The 24943-nt window shown below is 46.4% G+C and overlaps 1 protein-coding gene across 2 annotated transcripts in view; it reads left to right on the forward strand.

Moving 5' to 3' along the window:
- The first annotated feature begins 7304 nt into the window (after nt 1-7304).
- The window catches only part of LOC141204960 (uncharacterized), a 30423-nt gene continuing 12784 nt past the window's right edge, over nt 7305-24943 (forward strand). The window contains exons 1-7 of one of the 2 annotated variants that reach the window (XM_073663995.1): nt 7317-7363; nt 19558-19676; nt 23024-23174; nt 23291-23470; nt 23554-23674; nt 23758-23855; nt 24054-24144. In XM_073663995.1, coding sequence (XP_073520096.1) covers nt 23097-23174; nt 23291-23470; nt 23554-23674; nt 23758-23855; nt 24054-24144 — 568 coding nt within the window. In that variant the 5' untranslated portion in view covers nt 7317-7363; nt 19558-19676; nt 23024-23096. Of the gene's footprint in view, nt 7364-19557; nt 19677-23023; nt 23175-23290; nt 23471-23553; nt 23675-23757; nt 23856-24053; nt 24145-24943 lie in introns of both variants that reach the window. The other variant, XM_073663994.1, reaches the window with a different exon arrangement.

Raw genomic sequence — 24943 nt, forward strand, 5'->3', positions numbered from 1 at the left:
TGCCGCTGATCTTTAGTCACTGGCTTCAAGGGTGACATCATGACTGCAGCTCTGCAGCCAATCACTTGGCTCAGTGGCCACGCTGACAGAGCTTCTAAGCTTAGTGATTGGCTGCAGCAATGATGTGTGCTGAAGTTGAGCCATCACCCCTGCAGCCTGTCACAATAGAGCACAGGAAGCGCTGAAGATCCAGAGCTGGAGCAGCAGGAGAAAGTAAAGCTCTGTGTGTTTTCTCTACCACTGGGAACCTCCTATATATTACATAAAAACATTCCTGAAAACCCCTTTAATCTGACTTTATAGAAAAAGTCTATATCCGGCTACTGTCCTCCCCTCATGAATCACAAAATATGCCAAGTGTGAACAACTCCTGCCCCCAAATGAGGACTTGCAGGCGATCAGTTGATAGTCGGGGGTCCGGCAGTGAACACCCTCAGCAATCAGCTGTGTTTTGCTGGACGTAGTGGCCTCTCCAGGACACATGTGGTATTACATGGTGCTCTTTCAGAATAATATGTAATATGTAATACATGATATCTTGAAGTCTTCCAGAAGAAGATATTGGCAGACAGGTAATGACTTATTACCTACCAGCCATTGTCTCCTTTATCACTTGCTAGTTCTTATACACATTTGGATGATTTCACATCTTCGTTGGAAGCCGTATTAGGAACCTCCATCGCAGATTTTATCATACAGGACGAGTTCTCAGCCAACAGCTATTTGGCCATTGTTCACATGACGTAAGCCTATGTTATATACAGCAATATGCAGCAGGATACATGAGATCCAGGGAAATATCCAATCGCCAGAAATGGGGTCAGGAATGGTATGTGTGGTCTTCTCATCCAACAATCCTGGTATGTGTGGCCCCTCATCCCCCAGTCCTGGTATGCATGGCCCCCTCATCCCGCAATCCTGGTATGTATAGCCTCCTCACCCCCCAATCCTGGTATGTGTGGCCCCATCACTGCACACACAAAAAATAAACACTTATACTCACCTTCCTTCCTCACCTCTGCTCCAGAGCTGCTGTCTTCTGTCTGCCAGCAGCTCATGTTGGTATCTGAGCAGCGCGTGCTCCTAGTTGCCGAGGTGAGCTGCTGCTGCCGGCATATTCACTCCTCTCCACGCTGGGACTATGAGCGTTGACAAGAGTGAATATGCATTCTCTTTAGTAGCGGGCACTGTAAGCAGGAGCCACGGCTCAGCGCTCCTCCGTGCCCGCTACTAAAGAGAATGAATATTCCCTCTTCTCCACGCCCATGGAAGTGGAGAAGAGGGAATATTCATGTCCCTTTAGCAGCGGGCACACGTGGTAGCTACAGCAGCCGCTACTGCGTGTGCCCGCTCCTCCGCCGCCGCAACCTCCTACCCCCCAATACTCACCTATCCTCCTCGCTCCCCCGAGGCTCACGGGCCCCATAGCAGTGGTGTGGCCTGCCACCATTGGCGGTACGCCACTGATTATAGCTTACAGCCAATGAAATCACAAAAGTCATTATCTCAGTAAATTAAAATACTTTATAACATCAGCTTGAAAAATGTTTTTAAAATCCGAAATGTTGGTCTACTGAAATGTATGTTCAGTAAATGCCCTCATACTTGGTCAGGGCTCCTTTTGCTTCAATTACTGCATCAATGCGGCGTGGCATGGAGGCGATCAGCCTGTGGCCCTGCTGAGGTGTTATGGAAGCCCAGGTTGCTTTGATAGCAGCCTTCAGCTCGTCTGCATTGTTGGGTTTGGTGTCTCTCATCTTCCTCTTGACAATACCCCATAGTTTCTCTATAATAGATTCTCTATGGGGTTAAGGGCATGTGAGTTAGCTGACCAATTAAGCAGAGTGATACTGTTGTGTGTAAACCAGGTATTGGTACTTTTGGCAGTGTGGACAGGTGCCAAGTCCTGCTGGAGAATGAAATTTCCATCTCCAAAAAGCTTGTCGGCAGAGGGAAGCATGAAGTGCTGTAAAATTTCCTCGTAGACGACGGCGCTGACTTTGTTCTTGATAAAACACAGTGGACCTACACCAGCAGATGACATGGCTCCCCAAACCATCACTGATTGTGGAAACTTCACACTAGACCTCCAGCAGCTTGGATTGTGACCTCTTCATTCTTCCTCCAGACTCTGGGACCTTGATTTCCAAAGGAAAATTGGAACTCTGGGATCTAATGGATGGTGTCAGTGACTGCCTTCTTGGCATTTGTCAAGTCAGCAGTCTTCCCCATGATTGTGGAGCCTACTGAAACAGACTATGGGACATTTTTAAACACTTAAGAAGCCGTTGCAGGAGTTTTTTGTTAATTATTCTAATTTACTGAGATAATGACTTTAGTGTTTTCATTGGCTGTAAGCCATAATCATCAACATTAACAGAAATAAACACTTGAAATAGATCTCTCTGTCTGTAATGACTCTATATAATATAGGAGTTTCACTTTTTGTATTGAAGAACTCAAATAAATTAACTTTTTGATGATATTCTAATTTAGTGAGATGCACCTGCATATGATGACTGTTGCCCCCAGTGGAATATATGCGGTGTCTATTTTGGGATATTTTAGTACACCCATGATGATACTATAGACAGCCATTATACCTGGAATGGCCCCTTCCTTGCGTGCCTTGCTTTTTTTCGCTTACATATCTAACAATCACATATGTGTTGTGTCCCTTCCCCCATCATCCTATTCTTCTATTGCTGAATAAATATGATAGATTTTATACTCCTTGGACTCCTTTGATGGTCTTTTACCCTGCGGGGTTTTCTTTCATATATGGACTCACTGTGTGGTGGTGATGGTAGAGGACATTGTGTAGCAGGATCATTTTGGCCTTGTATAGTAGTAATTTTGGGAATATTGGTCTTTGTATAGTGTATTTTAGATTAGTAACAGTGGTATACTGTAATTATATATGTATAAATCCTCTTTTAAGTGGCGGGGAGGTTATATGGGGAAACATGTACTTTGGGGCTGGGGTCCCTGATCTCTTAGGACCCCAGCAACGCTCCTGCACTGGGGAAAAGCAGGGTCTGGTGGCCACTTTAATATCATCACTTTATGGATATGACGCCAAAGAAACTAATGAAGTGCTTTGCAAACTGCCATAATTTTCACAATTCTGAAAATAAATTGTAAGTTTAGTTCCACTATAAGTGATGTTAATTCTGTTATGAGAGCTAACCTTCTGAGACAATTTGTCACTGCGGTGTGTGAATTGTCATATTAAGCTTTGCTACATCTATACATAGTGAAGCTCAGGGTCAAAATGCTGCAGGTCCCATCTCTTCTACAGAACAATCCCATGGAAATAAAGCTGATCATTTTATCAGACGGGATAATTAGAACTTACCTGGTTGGATCCTTTGTTTCTGGTGGTTTCTTTCCCAGGTCGTCATTAAGGCCCTTTACAATAAGCTCCAAAAACTCATCGGACTTTCTGAATCTTTCAAGCGTTTTCTCCATCACAGAAAGGACAGAAAGGACGCGCTTATCCTGGCAGAGGAGAATCAGAGATATATTGTTCTACATCTCCCAGATGTTTGGATTTATCTACAGACTAATGATTAATCTCGCATGAAGAATGATAATATTATAACAGATCACAATTTTGGGGTAAAATTATTCAATTTTAAATATATATACAGTACAGACCAAAAGTTTGGACACACCTTCTCATTTTAAGATTTTTCTGTATTTTCATGATTTTGAAAATTGTACATTCACACTGAAGGCATCAAAACTATGAATTAACACATGTGGAATTATATACTTAACAAAAAAAGTGTGAAACAACTGAAAATATGTCTTATATTCTAGGTACTTCAAAGTAGCCACCTTCTGCTTTGATGACTGCTTTGCACACTCTTGCATTCTCTTGATGAGCTTCAAGAGGTAGTCACCGGAAATGGTCTTCCAACAATCTTGAAGGAGTTCCCAGAGATGCTTAGCACTTGTTGGCCCTTTTGCCTTCACTCTGCGGTCCAGCTCACCCAAACCATCTCGATTGGGTTCAGGTCTGGTGACTGTGGAGGCCAGGTCATCTTGCATAGCACCCCATCACTCTCCCTCTTGGTCAAATAGCCCTTACACAGCCTGGAGGTGTGTTTGGGGTCATTATCCTGTTGAAAAATAAATGATGGTCCAACTAAACGCAAACCGGATGGAATAGCATGCCGCTGCAAGATGCTGTGGTAGCCATGCTGGTTCAGTATGCCTTCAATTTTGAATAAATCCCCAACAGTGTTACCAGCAAAGCACCCCCACACCATCACACCTCCTCCTCCATGCTTCACGGTGGGAACCAGGCATGTAGAGTCCATCCGTTCACCTTTTCTGCGTCGCACAAAGACACGGTGGTTGGAACCAAAGATCTCAAATATGGACTCAACAGACCAAAGCACAGATTTCCACTGGTCTAATGACCATTACTTGTGTTCTTTAGCCCAAACAAGTCTCTTCTGCTTGTTGCCTGTCCTTAGCAGTGGTTTCCTAGCAGCTATTTTACCATGAAGGCCTGCTGCACAAAGTCTCCTCTTGAAGAAATGTGTCTGCTGCTAGAACTCTGTGTGGCATTGACCTGGTCTCTAATCTGAGCTGCTGTTAACCTGCGATTTCTGAGGATGGTGACTCGGATAAAGTTATCCTCGGAAGCAGAGGTGACTCTTGGTCTTCCTTTCCTGGGGCGGTCCTCATGTGAGCCAGTTTCTTTGTAGTGCTTGATGGTTTTTGCATCTGCACTTGGGGACACTTTCAAAGTTTTCCCAATTTTTCACACTGACTGACCTTCATTTCGTAAAGTAATGATGGCCACTCGTTTTTCGTTACTTAGCTGCTTTTTTCTTGCCATAATACAAATTCTAACAGTCTATTCAGTAGGACTATCAGCTGTGTATCCACCTGACTTCTGCACAACACAACTGATGGTCCCAACCCCATTTATATGGCAAGAAATCCCACTTATTAAACCTGACAGGGCACACCTGTGAAGTGAAAACCATTTCCGGTGACTACCTCTTGAAGCTCATCAAGAGAATGCCAAGAGTGTGCAAAGCAGTCATCAAAGCAAAAGGTGGCTACTTTGAAGAACCTAGAATATAAGACATATTTTCAGTTGTTTCACACTTTTTTGTTAAGTATATAATTCCAAATGTGTTAATTCATAGTTTTGATGCCTTCAGTGTGAATGTACAATTTTCATAGTCATGAAAATACAGAAAAATCTTTAAATGAGAAGGTGTGTCCAAACTTTTGGTCTGTACTGTATATATATAGCAATTACATTATTCTGACAAGACCAATTTTTTGTTTTTTTCTTCCCCTTTTTCCCAAAAAATATAACTTTGTTTTTTCATTAACATAGACGGAGGGCTTGTGTTTTGTGGGACTAGTTGCTCTTTGGAATGACAATATTCAATTTACCACATAAAGTATTGAAAAATGGGGAAAAAATCAAAGTAAGGTTATTATTTTTGTTTGTTTGGTTTTTTTTATGAACATTTAAAAAAAAATGTGGTTTGTGAGACCATTTTCATCTTGCAAAGACCTAATTTTATAAAATGATCCCATTGATGGAGTTGTCGGCTTTTTCTTGTGGAGAGATCAGTAGTTACAAGTTTCTGGCACTTTACTGTCCTTTACAGCATTGACCCGACGTGTAATAGATTTATATGTAATGAAAGATTGGACTTATGTCAATGCAGCAGAAACAAATATTGTTTTACGCTTTTTCTTTTTTTATAGTTGGCCAGAAAACCGCAGAACCTTAAGCAGAAAATGACATGAATGAGAACATCTGCCCGGCTTGTACCGGATCCGGGGGTGTTACGTACAAGGCGAAGGTCCCAGAATAAGGATTTGCTTCATTTTGGTGCAGAGTTTCTAGTAGTTTCTGGTTACTACTGTTACAGGCAGATTCCGTCTGCATAATACAGCCAGCACCGCCTCAACCCCCTCCATGCATGTGGACCCCGGCACAAACACTCAGGTACATCCTTTTATGCTAAGACATTAATAATTCTACAATTATCACACACAACTTATATACAGAAACCTCCCAACCGTCCCCGATCCAATGGGACTGTCCGGCTGTCGCTGGAGGTCGGGGCTATGTCCTGACGAGCTGTGTTCTGTCAGGACAGTCCGTGTAGTACAAGAATGTCTCATGCCGTGCTGCTGTGATCGCTCCTGGAGAGGGGCAGCATCCGCTCCGCACACCTCATACACACCCGGCTCCGCTCCGCAAGCCTCGTACACGCGCGGCTCCGCTCAGTACGCCTCGTACACACGCGGCTCCGCTCCGCACGCCTCGTACACGCCCGGCTCCGCTCCGTACGCCTCGTACACGCCCGGCTCAGCAACGCACGCCTCGTACACGCCCGGCTCCGCTCCGTACGCCTCGTACACGCCCGGCTCCGCTCCGTACGCCTCGTACATACACGGCTCCGTACACCTCGTACACACGCGGCTCCGCTCCGTACACCTCGTACACACGCGGCTCCGCTCCATACACCTCGTACACACACGGCTACGCTCTGTACACCTCGTACACACACGGCTCCGCTCCATACACCTCGTACACACACGGCTCCGCTCCGTACACCTCGTACACGCGCGGCTCCGCTCCGTACACCTCGTACACGCGCGGCTCCGCTCCGTACACCTCGTACACGCGCGGCTCCGCTCCGCTCCGTACACCTCGTACACGCGCGGCTCCGCTCCATACACCTCGTACACACACGGCTACGCTCCGTACACCTCGTACACACACGGCTCCGCTCCGTACACCTCGTACACACACGGCTCTTCTCTGTACACCTCGTACACACACGGCTCTTCTCTGTACACCTCGTACACACGCGGCTCTGCTCCGTACACCTCGTACACACGCGGCTCCGCTCCGTACACCTCGTACACACACGGCTCCGCTCCATACACCTCGTACACACACGGCTACGCTCCGTACACCTCGTACACGCGCGGCTCTGCTCCGTACACCTCGTACACACACGGCTCTTCTCTGTACACCTCGTACACACGCGGCTCTGCTCCGTACACACGCGGCTCTGCTCCGTACACCTCGTACACACGCGGCTCTGCTCCGTACACCTCGTACACACGCGGCTCTGCTCCGTACACCTCGTACACATACGGCTCTGCTCCGTACACATTGTAAACCCCTCCTGACCCCACACATAAACTTCAGCTCATCCAGCACCATGACAACCAGCACAGCAGAGTCCTGCATCCACTGAGGCCCCTGATCATGTGACCCCTGACTCCTCCCCTCCTGTGACCTCATCACAGGTCCTGTGCGCACAGAGCAGCCATATATGTGGTGGCGGCTCTGCAGGTGGAGGTATGTGGAGACCCCATTACTGGGCGCAGGGGGCATTAACCCCTTCAGCACCGAGACTCTTTTTGGGTCTTGTGTTGCCCCTTTATAAGAATCATAAGGTTTTTGTTCTGTTTCCTGTAATAGATACATACGACCCAACTATGGAGACAGGAAGGAGGAAACGTATTGTTCTCATAGTACAGGACCCCTTTACTGCCCCACAGTGTAATGCCCCCATTATGCCGGATGTATGATGCCCCCACACAGTGTAATGCCCCCATTATGCCCCTTATGCAGGATGTATGATGCCCCCACACAGTGTAATGCCCCATTATGCCCCTTATGCAGGATGTATGATGCCCCCACAGTGTAATGCCCCCATTATGCCCCTTATGCAGTATGTATGATGCCCCCACAGTGTAATGCCCCCATTATGCCCCTTATGCAGTATGTATGATGCCCCCACAGTGTAATGCCCCCATTATGCCCCTTATGCAGGATGTATGATGCCCCCACAGTGTAATGCCCCCACTATGCCCCTTAAGCAGTATGTATGATGCCCCCCACACAGTGTAATGCCCCCATTATGCCCCTTATGCAGTATGTATGATGCCCCCACAGTGTAATGCCCCCATTATGCCCCTTATGCAGTATGTATGATGCCCCCACACAGTGTAATGCCCCCATTATGCCCCTTATGCAGGATGTATGATGCCCCCACACAGTGTAATGCCCCCATTATGCCCCTTATGCAGTATGTATGATGCCCCCCACACAGTGTAATGCCCCCATTATGCCCCTTATGCAGTATGTATGATGCCCCCACAGTGTAATGCCCCCATTATGCCCCTTATGCAGTATATATGATGCCCCACACAGTGTAATGCCCCCATTATGCCCCTTATGCAGGATTTATGATGCCCCCATTATGACCCTTATGCAGGATGTATGATGCCCCCACACAGTGTAATGCCCCCATTATGCCCCTTATGCCGGATGTATGATGCCCCCATTATGCCCCTTATGCCGGATGTATGATGCCCCTACACAGTGTAATGCCCCCATTATGCCCCTCATGCTGGATGTATGATGCCCCCCACAGTGTAATGCCCCCATTATACCCCTTATGCAGGATGTATGATGCCCCCACACAGTGTAATGTCCCCATTATGCCCCTTATGCAGTATGTATGACGCCCCCACACAGTGTAATGCCCCCATTATGCCCCTCATGCAGTATGTATGATGCCCCCACGCAGTGTAATGCCCCCATTATGCCCCTTATGCAGTATGTATGATGCCCCCACACGGTGTAATGACCCCATTATGCCCCTTATGCAGGATGTATGATGGCCCCATTATGCAGTATGTATGATGCCCCCCACAGTGTAATGCCCCCATTATGCCCCTTATGCAGGATGTATGATGCCCCCCACAGTGTAATGCCCCCATTATACCCCTTATGCAGGATGTATGATGCCCCCACACAGTGTAATGCCCCCATTATGCCCCTTATGCAGTATGTATGACGCCCCCCACAGTGTAATGCCCCCATTATGCCCCTTATGCAGGATGTATGATGCCCCCCACAGTGTAATGCCCCCATTATGCCCCTTATGCAGTATGTATGATGCCCCCACACAGTGTAATGCCCCCATTATGCCCCTCATGCTGGATGTATGATGCCCCCCACAGTGTAATGCCCCCATTATACCCCTTATGCAGGATGTATGACGCCCCCACACAGTGTAATGCCCCCATTATGCCGCTTATGCAGTATGTATGATGCCCCCATTATGCCCCTCATGCAGTATGTATGAGGCCCCCACGCAGTTTAATGACCCCATTATGCCCCTCATGCAGGATGTATGATGCCCCCACACAGTGTAATGCCCCCAATTATGCCCCTTATGCAGTATGTATGATGCCCCCACACAGTGTAATGGCCCCATTATGCCCCTTATGCAGGATGTATGATGGCCCCATTATGCCCCTTATGCAGGATGTATGATGCCCCCACACAGTGTAATGCCCCATTATGCCCCTTATGCAGTATGTATGATGCCCCCACACAGTGTAATGTCCCCATTATGCCCCTTATGCAGGATGTATTATGCCCCCCACAGTGTAATGCCCCCATTATGCCCCTTATGCAGGATGTATGATGCCCCCACACAGTGTAATGCCCCCATTATGCCCCTTATGCAGGATGTATGATGCCCCCACAGTGTAATGCCCCCATTATGCCCCTTATACAGTATGTATGATGCCCCCACACAGTGTAATACCCCCATTATGCCCCTTATGCAGGATGTATGATGCCCCCACAGTGTAATGCCCCCATTATTCCCCTTATGCAGTATGTTTGATGCCCCCACACAGTGTAATGCCCCCATTATGCCCCTTATGCAGGATGTATGATGCCCCCACAGTGTAATGCCCCCATTATGCCCCTTATACAGTATGTATGATGCCCCCACACAGTGTAATACCCCCATTATGCCCCTTATGCAGGATGTATGATGCCCCCACAGTGTAATGCCCCCATTATTCCCCTTATGCAGTATGTTTGATGCCCCCACACAGTGTAATGCCCCCATTATGCCCCTTATGCAGGATGTATGATGCCCCCACACAGTGTAATGCCCCCATTATGCCTCTTATGCAGGATGTATGATGCCCCCACACAGTGTAATGCCCCCATTATGCCCCTTATGCAGGATGTATGATGCCCCCACACAGTGTAATGCCCCCATTATGCCCTGTATACAGGATGTATGATTCCCCCCCACAGTGTAATGCCCCCATTATGCCCCTTATGCAGTATGTATGATGCCCCACAGTGTAATGCCCCCATTATGCCCCTTATGCAGGATGTGTGATGCCCCCATACAGTGTAATGCCCCCATTATGCTCCTTATGCATGATGTATGATGCCCCCCCACACAGTGTAATGCCCCCATTATACCGCTTATGCAGGATGTATGACGCCCCCACACAGTGTAATGCCCCCATTATGCCGCTTATGCAGTATGTATGATGCCCCCACACAGTGTAATGCCCCCATTATGCCCCTCATGCAGTATGTATGATGCCCCCACGCAGTTTAATGACCCCATTATGCCCCTCATGCAGGATGTATGATGCCCCCACACAGTGTAATGCCCCCAATTATGCCCCTTATGCAGTATGTATGATGCCCCCACACAGTGTAATGGCCCCATTATGCCCCTTATGCAGGATGTATGATGGCCCCATTATGCCCCTTATGCAGGATGTATGATGCCCCCACACAGTGTAATGCCCCATTATGCCCCTTATGCAGTATGTATGATGCCCCCACACAGTGTAATGTCCCCATTATGCCCCTTATGCAGGATGTATTATGCCCCCCACAGTGTAATGCCCCCATTATGCCCCTTATGCAGGATGTATGATGCCCCCACACAGTGTAATGCCCCCATTATGCCCCTTATGCAGGATGTATGATGCCTCCATTATGCCCCTTATGCAGGATGTGTGATGCCCCCCACACAGTGTAATGCCCCCATTATGCCCCTTATGCAGGATGTGTGATTCCCCCATTATGCCCCTTATGCAGGATGTATGATGCCCCCACGCAGTGTAATGCCCCCATTATGCCCCTTATACAGTATGTATGATGCCCCCACACAGTGTAATACCCCCATTATGCCCCTTATGCAGGATGTATGATGCCCCCACAGTGTAATGCCCCCATTATTCCCCTTATGCAGTATGTTTGATGCCCCCACACAGTGTAATGCCCCCATTATGCCCCTTATGCAGGATGTATGATGCCCCCACACAGTGTAATGCCCCCATTATGCCTCTTATGCAGGATGTATGATGCCCCCACACAGTGTAATGCCCCCATTATGCCCCTTATGCAGTATGTATGATGCCCCCACACAGTGTAATGCCCCCATTATTCCCCTTATGCAGTATGTTTGATGCCCCCACACAGTGTAATGCCCCCATTATGCCCCTTTTGCAGGATGTATGATGCCCCCATTATGCCCCTTATGCAGGATGTATGATGCCCCCACACAGTGTAATGCCCCCATTATGCCCTGTATACAGGATGTATGATTCCCCCCCACAGTGTAATACCCCCATTATGCCCCTTATGCAGTATGTATGATGCTCCCACACAGTGTAATGCCCCCATTATGCCCCTTATGCAGGATGTATGATGCCCCCACACAGTGTAATGCCCCCATTATGCCCCTTATACACGATGTATGATGCCCCCACACAGTGTAATGCCCCCATTATGCCCCTTATGCAGTATGTATGATGCCCCACAGTGTAATGCCCCCATTATGCCCCTTATGCAGTAAGTATGATGCCCCCACACAGTGTAATGCCCCCATTATGCTCCTTATGCATGATGTATGATGCCCCCACACAGTGTAATGCCCCCATTATGCCCCTTATGCAGTATGTATGATGCCCCCACACAGTGTAATGCCCCCATTATGCCCCTTATGCAGTATGTATAATACCCCCCCACAGTGTAATGTCCCCATTATGCCCCTTATGCAGGATGTATGATGCCCCCACACAGTGTAATGCCCCCATTATGCCCCTTATGCAGTATGTATGATGCCCCCATTATGCCCCTTATGCAGTATGTATGATGCCCCTCCCCACAGTGTAATGTCCCCATTATGCCCCTTATGCAGGATGTATGATGCCCCAATTATGCCCCTTATGCAGTATGTATGATGCCCCCATTATGCCCCTTATGCATTATGTATGATACCCCACAGTGTAATGCCCCCATTATGCCCCTTATGCAGGATGTATGATGCCCCCACACATTGTAATGCCCCCATTATGCCCCTTATGCAGGATGTATGATGCCCACACACAGTGTAATGTCCCCATTATGCCCCTTATGCAGGATGTATGATGCCCCCACACAGTGTAAAGCTCCCATTATGCCCCTTATGCAGGATGTATGATGCCCCACACAGTGTAATGCCCCCATTATGCCCCTTATGCAGGATGTATGATGCCCCCACACAGTGTAATGCCCCCATTATGCCGCTTATGCAGTATGTATGATGCCCCCACACAGTGTAAAGCCCCCATTATGCCCCTTATGCAGGATGTATGATGCCCCGACACAGTGTAATGCCCCCATTTTGCCCCTTATGCAGGATGTATGATGCCCCCACACATTGTAATGCCCCCATTATGCCCCTTATGCAGGATGTATGATGCCTCCCACAGTGTAATGCCCCTATTATGCCCCTTATACAGGATGTATGATGCCCCACAGTGTAATGCCCCCATTATGCCCCTTATGCAGTATGTATGATGCGCCCACACAGTGTAATGCCCCCATTATGCTCCTTATGGAGTATGTATGATGCCCCCACACAGTGTAATGCCCCCATTATGCCCATACACAGTGTAATGCCCTCATTATGCCCCTTATGCAGGATGTATGATGCCTCCCACAGTGTAATGCCCCCATTATGCCCCTTATACAGCATGTATGATGCCCCACAGTGTAATGCCCCCATTTTGCCCCTTATGCAGGATGTATGATGCCCCCACACAGTGTAATGCCCCCATTATGCCCCTTATGGAGTATGTATGATGCCCTCACACAGTATAATGTTCTCACAGTGCCATAATCCCCCCCACACAGTATAATCAGTGGCGTAACTAGGGTCTGATTGGCCCCGGTGCAAAGATTTCGACTGACCCTCCCCTCCCACTTCATCCTGATATGTCCCCTATCGTGGTATTTATATCCCCCGTTTAATGTATAGTAAAAAAATGTTCTATAAGGCTATGTGCCGTAATCGCCGCCATTGACTTGCATTGGACCGCGTGACATCCGCATCACTGCATCTGCACATGCGGATATCACACGGTTCAATGTGCGGATGGTACCCAGGTCTGGAGGAGAGGAGACCATAGAACCATAGAACCTGTTAAAAAAAAGGAATTTAAAATAAAAAAAAAAGATTCTACTTACCTTCCGATGTCCTCCCGGTGTTTTCTCCCCTCCGTCTGGTCTGCTGTATGGGTCGCGTTGTTGTGAAGGACCTGCCATGACGTTATTGAGTCATGTGACCTGTCACTCAATGACGTCATCGCAGGTCCTTCACACCACCGCGAGCCGCCCAAGACACCGGACGGAGCAGACGAAACACCGGAGTACATCGGAAGGAAAATATCATCTTTTTTTATTTTTTACCATTCTTATTCTTTTTTTTTTTTTAACTAACTTGGTCACACTACTATCCATGCCGGTTGCATGGATTTATATAGTGTGAACAAGTTGTCAAGCACTTTCCAAGTGATGCTAAAATCGCTTGGAAAAGTGCTTGATAACCTGCATGCAGAAATGCATGTGAAGAACGCTTGACAAACTCTTCTACCTGGCGGGAAAAATGCATGTAAAAACAGCACGCCTTTTTCCTGCCAGGGAGAAGCGGAAAAAATATGCAGCATTTCTGCATCTTGGGCACTTAGCCTTATACTTACCAGGTACGAACTTAGAAGTCATGGGACCCCATAGCAGAAGTATAATGCACAGCCCATAGTCTTCCATATAGTATAATGCACAGCCCATAGTCTTCCATATAGTATAATGCACAGCCCACAGTCCTCCATATAGTATAATGCACAGCCCATAGTCCTCCATATAGTATAATACACTCCCCATAGTCCTCCATATAGTATAATGCACAGCCCATAGTACTCCACATAGTATAATGCACAGTCCATAGTACTCCACATAGTATAATACACTCCCCATAGTACTCCATATAGTATAATGCACAGCCCATAGTCTTCCATATAGTATAATGCACAGCCCATAGTCCTCCATATAGTATAATGCACAGCCCATAGTCCTCCATATAGTATAATGCACAGCCCATAGTCCTCCATATAGTATAATGCACAGCCCATAGTCCTCCATATAGTATAATGCACAGCCCATAGTCCTCCATATAGCGTAATGCACAGCCCATAGTCCTCCATATAGCGTAATGCACAGCCCATAGTCCTCCATATAGCGTAATGCACAGCCCATAGTCCTCCATATAGCGTAATGCACAGCCCATAGTCCTCCATATAGCGTAATGCACAGCCCATAGTCCTCCATATAGCGTAATGCACAGCCCATAGTCGTGCATGTAGCGTAATGCACAGCCCATAGTCGTGCATGTAGCGTAATGCACAGCCCATAGTCGTGCATGTAGCGTAATGCACAGCCCATAGTCGTGCATGTAGCGTAATGCACAGCCCATAGTCGTGCATGTAGCGTAATGCACAGCCCATAGTCGTGCATGTAGCGTAATGCACAGCCCATAGTCGTGCATGTAGCGTAATGCACAGCCCATAGTCGTGCATGTAGCGTAATGCACAGCCCATAGTCGTGCATGTAGCGTAATGCACAGCCCATAGTCGTGCATGTAGCGTAATGCACAGCCCATAGTCGTGCATGTAGCGTAATGCACAGCCCATAGTCGTGCATGTAGCGTAATGCACAGCCCATAGTCGTGCATGTAGCGTAATGCACAGCCCATAGTCGTGCATGTAGCGTAATGCACAGCCCATAGTCGTGCATGTAGCGTAATGCACAGCCCATAGTCGTGCATGTAGCGTAATGCACAGCCCATAGTCGTGCATGTAGCGTAATGCACAGCCCATAGTCGTGCATGTGGCGTAATGCACAGCCCATAGTCGTGCATGTGGCGTAATGCACAGCCCATAGTCGTGCATGTGGCGTAATGCACAGCCCATAGTCGTGCATGTGGCGTAATGCACAGCCCATAGTCGTGCATGTGGCGTAATGCACAGCCCATAGTCGTGCATGTGGCGTAATGCACAGCCCATAGTCGTGCATGTGGCGTAATGCACAGCCCATAGTCGTGCATGTGGCGTAATGCACAGCCCATAGTCGTGCATGTGGCGTAATGCACAGCCCATAGTCGTGCATGTGGCGTAATGCACAGCCCATAGTCGTGCATGTGGCGTAATGCACAGCCCATAGTCGTGCATGTGGCGTAATGCACAGCCCATAGTCGTGCATGTGGCGTAATGCACAGCCCATAGTCGTGCATGTGGCGTAATGCACAGCCCATAGTCGTGCATGTGGCGTAATGCACAGCCCATAGTCGTGCATGTGGCGTAATGCACAGCCCATAGTCGTGCATGTGGCGTAATGCACAGCCCATAGTCGTGCATGTGGCGTAATGCACAGCCCATAGTCGTGCATGTGGCGTAATGCACAGCCCATAGTCGTGCATGTGGCGTAATGCACAGCCCATAGTCGTGCATGTGGCGTAATGCACAGCCCATAGTCGTGCATGTGGCGTAATGCACAGCCCATAGTCGTGCATGTGGCGTAATGCACAGCCCATAGTCGTGCATGTGGCGTAATGCACAGCCCATAGTCGTGCATGTGGCGTAATGCACAGCCCATAGTCGTGCATGTGGCGTAATGCACAGCCCATAGTCGTGCATGTGGCGTAATGCACAGCCCATAGTCGTGCATGTGGCGTAATGCACAGCCCATAGTCGTGCATGTGGCGTAATGCACAGCCCATAGTCGTGCATGTGGCGTAATGCACAGCCCATAGTCGTGCATGTGGCGTAATGCACAGCCCATAGTCGTGCATGTGGCGTAATGCACAGCCCATAGTCGTGCATGTGGCGTAATGCACAGCCCATAGTCGTGCATGTGGCGTAATGCACAGCCCATAGTCGTGCATGTGGCGTAATGCACAGCCCATAGTCGTGCATGTGGCGTAATGCACAGCCCATAGTCGTGCATGTGGCGTAATGCACAGCCCATAGTCGTGCATGTGGCGTAATGCACAGCCCATAGTCGTGCATGTGGCGTAATGCACAGCCCATAGTCGTGCATGTGGCGTAATGCACAGCCCATAGTCGTGCATGTGGCGTAATGCACAGCCCATAGTCGTGCATGTGGCGTAATGCACAGCCCATAGTCGTGCATGTGGCGTAATGCACAGCCCATAGTCGTGCATGTGGCGTAATGCACAGCCCATAGTCGTGCATGTGGCGTAATGCACAGCCCATAGTCGTGCATGTGGCGTAATGCACAGCCCATAGTCGTGCATGTGGCGTAATGCACAGCCCATAGTCGTGCATGTGGCGTAATGCACAGCCCATAGTCGTGCATGTGGCGTAATGCACAGCCCATAGTCGTGCATGTGGCGTAATGCACAGCCCATAGTCGTGCATGTGGCGTAATGCACAGCCCATAGTCGTGCATGTGGCGTAATGCACAGCCCATAGTCGTGCATGTGGCGTATTGCACAGCCCATAGTCGTGCATGTGGCGTAATGCACAGCCCATAGTCGTGCATGTGGCGTATTGCACAGCCCATAGTCGTGCATGTGGCGTAATGCACAGCCCATAGTCGTGCATGTGGCGTAATGCACAGCCCATAGTCGTGCATGTGGCGTAATGCACAGCCCACAGTCGTGCATGTGGCGTAATGCACAGCCCACAGTCGTGCATGTGGCGTAATGCACAGCCCACAGTCGTGCATGTGGCGTAATGCACAGCCCACAGTCGTGCATGTGGCGTAATGCACAGCCCACAGTCGTGCATGTGGCGTAATGCACAGCCCACAGTCGTGCTTGTGGCGTAATGCACAGCCCACAGTCGTGCATGTGGCGTAATGCACAGCCCACAGTCGTGCATGTGGCGTAATGCACAGCCCACAGTCGTGCATGTGGCGTAATGCACAGCCCACAGTCGTGCATGTGGCGTAATGCACAGCCCACAGTCGTGCATGTGGCGTAATGCACAGCCCACAGTCGTGCATGTGGCGTAATGCACAGCCCACAGTCGTGCATGTGGCGTAATGCACAGCCCACAGTCGTGCATGTGACGTAATGCACAGCCCACAGTCGTGCATGTGGCGTAATGCACAGCCCACAGTCGTGCATGTGGCGTAATGCACAGCCCACAGTCGTGCATGTGGCGTAATGCACAGCCCACAGTCGTGCATGTAGTACTATGGCCTAGGGTACCATGTACTCACTGATTTTAAAAAAAACCCAACACATTATACTCACCTTCACTCTGTCGCGCTGCATATTTTTATGGAGCTGGCAGCTGGCTTCAGCGTGCAAGCGACGGGAGCGCATGATGTCACTTCCATGCGCCTCTAGTCACGTGTACGCTGACTTCATCTGATGGCCTCTGATTGGTCGGCAAGCGTGTATTGTGGCACACTGACAAGATGGGAGTGAGGTAGTAGGGGTCAGTGAGGATCTAGGAGGGGCTGGGATATGCAAGGAAAGTAGGGAGCTGAGTAAGTGTAATAAATGTGCTAATAATATTAAATATCTGCTGGCAAATGCAAGAAGTCTCGCAAACAAAATGAATGAACTGGAGACTCTTATATCGGTCACAGAATACGATGTGGTGGGTATTACGGAAACCTAGCTGGATGAAAGCCATGACTGTGTGACAAACATGGAGGGATATACTACATTTTAGGATATAGTCAGCAGTGGGGTGCTGCAGTGATCTGTACTAGGACCGATTCTTTTTAACCTCTTTATTAATGACCTTGGGGATGGGATTGAGAGTAAAGTGTCAGTTTTTGCTGACGACATCAAACTATGTAGAATATTAAAATCTGATCTTGACATTATGATATTGCAGAACGATCTGGATAAGATGACTGAATGGGCAAACACTTGGCGGATGAGGTTTAATGTAGAGTAATGCAACTAGGTCGGAGTAATTCTATTGCTGCATATACATTATATGGGAGTATACTTGGGACTACAGAACAGGAGAAGGCCTTGGGTATTCTGGGTACAAGTAAGCTGAGCAGCAGTACTTAATGTCAAGCAGCAGCCGCAAAAGCAAACAAGACTGTAGGATGTATAAAAAGATAAGGAAGGTTGAACTGGATGCACCTAGCTCTTTATTCAACCTACATTACTATGTTGGTATGAATGTGTGTCCTCGGACACACATCTAGCTGAAACAGGGGCTAGCATTGGCTAGGCCCGGTCGTAGCGGTGACTGCGGTCATTAAGCCTCTAGATAAAATACTCCCACAGTACCTACAGCATATACAGTTACAGAAAATAAAAGGGATTAACAAGAGAACTTACTACACCGATCGCAGAGACGATTCAGTTTAGCTGAAGGAGAGCACTTCAAATGGCCATTTTGTGAACGGGGTTTCCTGCATACATGATGTGTATCTCTCATACATGGGCCAGGTTGTGGGCTGGTCTCAGCACTTCATGATTTTATGGAATCCCCAACTTATGTGATAACGCCTCTCTGGATGATCGCAGAAGTTGTAGATTGACACCATATTTTCCATAAGGATTTTATTTTTACTTAGAGACCAAAAATGGCATAGCTGTTGTCAATTATGTGTCCACTGTGCATTTATGGCTCATTGGCAGAGGGGCTACAGTTATGAGAAAATATGTATCCTTTTCTCTGGCTAGCCCATGTGCTGGAAATGTATTTCTCATTAATATTGGATTTATGTATATTCCAATATTTTATATTTTCATTCGGAGACATCCTGACTGCTGAAGCTGTGCTGATGAAAGGAATGTGTATGCTGGGTGACCATGGCTATTTCTAAAGAGTGTGAGATATCCCTTTTATCCTTGATAGACCTTTTCCTGTCTGAACAGATAGGTTAATCTGCACTCTTTGTCTATGCTCAATACACATCCTCATAGTCTTTTCCCTACAAGAAGCTCTTGCATGTTAATTAAGCTGATTCACTGTTCGGCCACATTCAATTTCCTACTGGTATTAGTTTCTTGTCTAAGTCTTGGAGACTGTCAGCTGTTTGTCTTACTGGAAAACCTTGTGAGGTGTCTACTTTAATCCTCTTACTTCACAAGGGACGGCCTGCATGTTGATTAGGCTGGTTCACTTCACACTATAGGTAACACTGTTCAGCAAGGCTTTTTTTTCAGCATGAAATTGGGTGAATCTTATCGGAATTGTCATGCTGAGAAATAACTTCAGAATTGCTCTATCACTTAAGATTTTTGAGAAAAATGCAATTATGTATGCATTGAATACTGTCAAATTTGTGGTGGCATGTGATATTCCGAATTCAAAAGTCAGCAACAGCGATCAAGTTTAGAAATGTTTTGCCATTGATTTTCTTTATAATCACTGTCCGATAATTCACAGGCAAGATTCCAACAATAGTCACCCAGCATCGAGGGCCTCCACCTCCCCTGGTACCTATTTTCCATCTAGGAAATGTCTTGATGAAACCTTTCACCATGTTCATCACTTACAGTGCCTAGGTTTGTTGGGAAAAAGTTAATGTGTGAATGAAGGAAATGTATTTTAAGTGATATGTTGCACTTCATTGACTTGTAAGCCTGAAGAAAACTTTCAAACTGTTCAGCATAGTTTGGCACCTTGTAGTTGCCTAGAAAGTTGAAAACGACATTCTTGAAGGCCGACCATGCTACATGTTCTGCACCATGCAGAAGACCATCAAAGAAAGGCTGCATGCCCACTATGCGTTTTTCAAGCAGACCCGGGTACCATAGTACCTGTGTAAAAAAGAATTTAAAATAAAAAATAAAGATTATACTTGCCTTCCGGTGGCCCCCGGTCTCCTCAGCGATGCGTCCGGTGTGTTGGGCGGCTCATGGAAGGTCCTTTTAGACCATCGCGAGCCGTCCAACACACCGGTCGCATCGCTGAGGAGACCGGGGGCCATCGGAAGGTAAGTATAATCTTTATTTTTTATTTTTTACCATTCTTATTTTTTTTTTTTTTTACTATTACTTGGTCACACTATATAAATCCATGCCGGTTGCATGGATTTATATAGCGTGATCAAGTTGTCAAGCACTTTTCCAAGTGATGCTAAAATCGCTTGGAAAAGAGCTTGATAACCCGCATGCGGAAATGCATGCAAAAACGCTTGACAAACGCTTCTACCTGGCAGGAAAAACGCATTTAAAAAACGCATGCTTTTTTCCTGCCAGGGAGATGTGGAAAAAATATGCAGCGTTTCTGCATCGTGGGCACTTAGCCTTACTATCATTTACTAGCTCTCGGATTTGTGGGCCAATGAAAACACCCTCTTTTATCTTGGCATCACTGATGCATGGAAACTTCTGTCACAAGTAAGCAAAGACTTCAGTTTGCTTGTTCATTGCTTTGACAAAGTTCTTCATTAATCCCATTTTGATGTGCAAAGGTGGAAGGAATATCATCTTTTCATCTATTAATGGTTCGTGTTTAACATTCTTCTGCCCTGGAATAAATTTATTGCGTAGTGGCCAGTCCTTCCTGATATATTGCGAGTCTCTTGCGCTACTGTCCCATTCCCAAAGGAAACAACAGTACTTAGTGTATCCCATCTGTAAACCTAATAAAATTGCAACTACCTTGAGATCACCACATATATTCCATTTGTACCTTGAGTATTGAATGTGCATCTGCATATTCTCATAGGTCTCCTTCATACTGATCGACATGTCCGATAGGTATCGAAGAGTAGACATTACCATTGTGTAGCAAGACAGCCTTAAAACTTAAGGCCAATGAATCAATGAACAGTCGCCATTCCCTTGGGTCATGGTCAACTCCAAGGACAGAAAACAATCCAGTAATATCACTGCAAAAAGTGAGACAGTCAGGTTGACTGAAATATTTGGTTAAATCTTCATGACGACTGCAAAATACTGAAATTTCTGTACCTGGCTGCAACAGATGCCACCCTTGCAACCTTGATCCAAGTAGTTCTGCCTGACTCTTTGATAAACCCAAATCTCTGACCAGATCGTTGAGTCTTGCTCGAGATATTAAACGTGGAGCAGTTGATATTGATGGTTCGAAATCTGAATCAGCAGCAGGTTCCATCTCTAATGAATCAACCATCATTTCATCGCCCTCTTCTATTCTCCACACCGGCGGTGGTTTTGGAACTGGCAGACTTTCATCGTGCGCCACTGGTCTAATTTCAGAAGCGAGCTTGGGATATTCAATAGACCTCCTGTTCTTAGAAGGAAAAACCGGATACATTCATTGTGCAGAAGTAACAATCGGTTATATGGTCCTTCTGCTCCCTCCCGATCATTGGAATGACAAACGGCATCTATGGTCGCACACCCTTCAGCCAAGACCTCAAACTCGTAGCGCAAGATGAGCAGCATATATGAGTAGCCCTTGCTCTGTCTTGGTCACCAATTTAGCATCCAAAATATAACTCCTATGCCTTCTTAACAACTGCAGTTATACTCCTTTTATGGGCTTTAAGGGTATAATCTCCACATGTATAACAAAAGAGATCACTACTATTGCGACATTGACGCGATATTCTACAACTCATTACTTATTAAACAGTTTTGCTCCTTTATGAAATTTTCTCAAAACAGAAGAAACTCATGAAGATTACAGCGTCGTTACTGCTGCTATTATATAATGCTACTTGGAAATAGACCAAAGTCTGACAGTTGTGTCTGGACGTGCCTGAGAGTGCACAACTAATGCAATGCATGATTGGACAGGACTTAGTGCTGTATATTATAATAAAGAGAGTCCATATTATGAATTTTTATTGGTTATTTCTACAAAAAATACACTTCTGAAATAAAAAGTTTAATATAAGTGCCAATTTATTATGCACTGTCCTTATCATTATAATCATAAACTTAAACTATCTCGGGAATGGTACATGCTACAGAAATTCTGATTTACATTTCTGAAATCAGCTCCTCAAAATACATAGACAACATATTTTAAAACAGGAAACAGAAAAAAAGTTACAATTTGTTGACCAGTGTAATTTGTACAATCCTCCACCTAAGAGTGTCAGCTCAGATTGCAAATGACAGAGGGAAGGAGGGAGGCGATTAACTTCAGAGATTTTTAATATTTTCTATGACCTATCCAGAAAAAAAAAACACCGTACATGGGGACATTAGCTTCAAATCACTCCTGTGTTGGTGTTCTTACAAGCAAACTTTTATACATGAGATCTAATTTGATAAAAAGATTACAGCTGGGGAAAGATGGAAAACTTTCATATAGATGACTAGTGGTGATGTAGTCAGTGATGGACTCTGGCCAAATATGTTTCTGGAGTTATAGTAGAAGATGTCGTCCTCATCATGAAGTAGTTATTTCTCATGTCACGTGTAATGAATATCTCCTGCAGTATTGCTAATGCCGATTCCAGTGTCGGTAAATGAGACGATAATTAGCGTTATGGAAGATAAGTCTATGAGAAACTTATTCAGTTGCAGACTCCAAGGAAGAAACTGCTTGTTGTCTGTGGCCTAAAATATATAGGTTTCATTAGTACATGACAGGGTAAAAAGCAGAATGTTGTAAACCAATAAGAATACCATTGCTGCTTGGGTCCCCCACCAGTCTCTGTATTTCCTGCGTACTTGTGATTACAGCTACCGCTAATCAGTTGGCTAAGCAGTGGTCAACTTAGCCAGTGATTGGGAGCATGGAGGAGATGTCTTTTTCTGCAATTCAACTTATGTTCAAATCCATACAAGACTAGAGAATACAACATCTACACCTTCTATCTCCTGATATATTTCCCTTATTGTGTCCAGTAATTGTATTATTACACGGAATTCTTTATGATGTTCCATCGTCTCATTGTCTTCCTATTTAGGTCACTACAATATCAGATCCTCTCAGTGGACATCTTCTATATTGACAGAATTTTTGTGAATCACCCATCAAGGATGGATATGGACAGAGACAAGATGGCGGAGAGGATATTACACCTCACCCTAGAGATCATCTTCCGGCTTACTGGAGAGGTGACGTCACATTACATCATTCTTATCTATGGGAATAACAGATGGACAGAACTGGAGAAGTGAGGACTCTGGAAATGTCTGGAGGGAGATTTATTAATGTGTCTCTCCATAACCAGGATTACACAGTAGTGAAGAAGACCTCTAGTGGGCGCTGTCAGGACCCTGTGTCTGAGGGATGGGGAAGACCCCTGAGCCCAATCACGGGGCCTCCACCTCACCCCCTGATACATGAGGATATCAATGACCAGAAGATCCTAGAACTCACCTACAAGATGATTGAGCTGCTGACTGGAGAGGTGACACTGCTGGGAATGCTGGGACATTATACAGTAACACTATTAAGGGATTGGGGGGATAACGGTATCATTGTATGTGTCAGGTTCCTATAAGGTGTCAGGATGTCGCTGTCTATTTCTCCATGGAGGAGTGGGAGTATTTAGAAGGACACAAAGATCTGTACAAGGACATCATGGAGGTTCCCCAGCCCCTCACATCACCAGGTAATAGACAGGAGTAAATACACACGACCTATAATTATCTGTATGTAAAGAATGAATTCAGTCCCTGTATGTGTTTCCTCCAGATCTATCCAGTAAGAGGACAACACCAGAGAGATGTCCCCATCCCCTTCTTCCACAGGACTGTAAACAAGAAGATCCCAATGTTCCTCAGGATCATCAGGTAGACGGAGAGAAGGTGTCATGAGATCTCCCCTATGATGTGTAGACGGCTGTGATGGTCTTGTGTTCAGTCTTGTTTTATCCACCAGTATTATATGTTTTATATTTGTGTAATGAGAACGGTGGAGATGGCAGGATTAGAGCTGATCATAGATGGGACTTCTCCATCTGTTTGTGACTTTTACAATATTTGTTTCAGGGTGAAGATCTGACCCATATTAATACTACAGACACATATGTGAGGGGTGATGAGCGGTGTAAAGAGGAGATTCCTACATATGACTACCCAGGTGAGTAGTAGCCACTAAATGCTGAGAAGTCATAGATTCTTCTCAGTCACCGGCTATGGCTGCTTTATCAGTGGTGTAGTCCGGCCATATCACAATCGTGTGATCGCCATTTTGCCACTAGAGCATAACATTCGCCTCCATATGAAAAATGTTCTAATTACTTGGGGAAATTGTGAAAGCTCTTTTCTATGGAACTTACAATCTGAAAGATCCACCTACCCCCTGGAATTAGAAGATGCTGACCGTTACCTGCCCAGGTGACAGCGTACGTAGAATGTGCTGACAAGTTAGAAAATCACTTGAAGAAAAATATTATGATGGACCTGTAAGAGAAAGCGGAGGGTAATGATGCTGTTGGCTTCCTAGATCCCTGATATCTTATTGGATGAATCTACCTTCTCTCCCTTCTGTGCTGCTGAATGTGCTCATATGGTCCCTACAAGACCAGGTCCAGTCTTTCTGGCCAAACTTCACTTTTATGATCGACAACATTAAATGTGCAGTGTGAATTTCTGTACAATAACTACAGAGTTTCCCTTTATCCTGACTTTACACTTTATTTTAAAACCAACTAACTTCAAACAGGATTGTGATAAACTATACAGAAAACATTACACCTGTGCCATGATATATCTCTAAGCTGTGCGTGGCTGACGGCTGTAATATACATTTATTCACACCTGCAGATGATGTGTTGGCTCCAGCCCTGGTTTCATGGATTCACTCCACGTCATAAATTCCATTATGTTTTCGATCCTAAGGAATTCAGATTACTGCACAATCTCTCCTGAAATGGTGA

This window comes from Phyllobates terribilis, unplaced genomic scaffold (genome assembly GCF_046119375.1).
Source record: "Phyllobates terribilis strain yellow unplaced genomic scaffold, ASM4611937v1 Scaffold_136__1_contigs__length_4911898, whole genome shotgun sequence".
Taxonomy (NCBI): Eukaryota; Metazoa; Chordata; class Amphibia; order Anura; family Dendrobatidae; genus Phyllobates; species Phyllobates terribilis.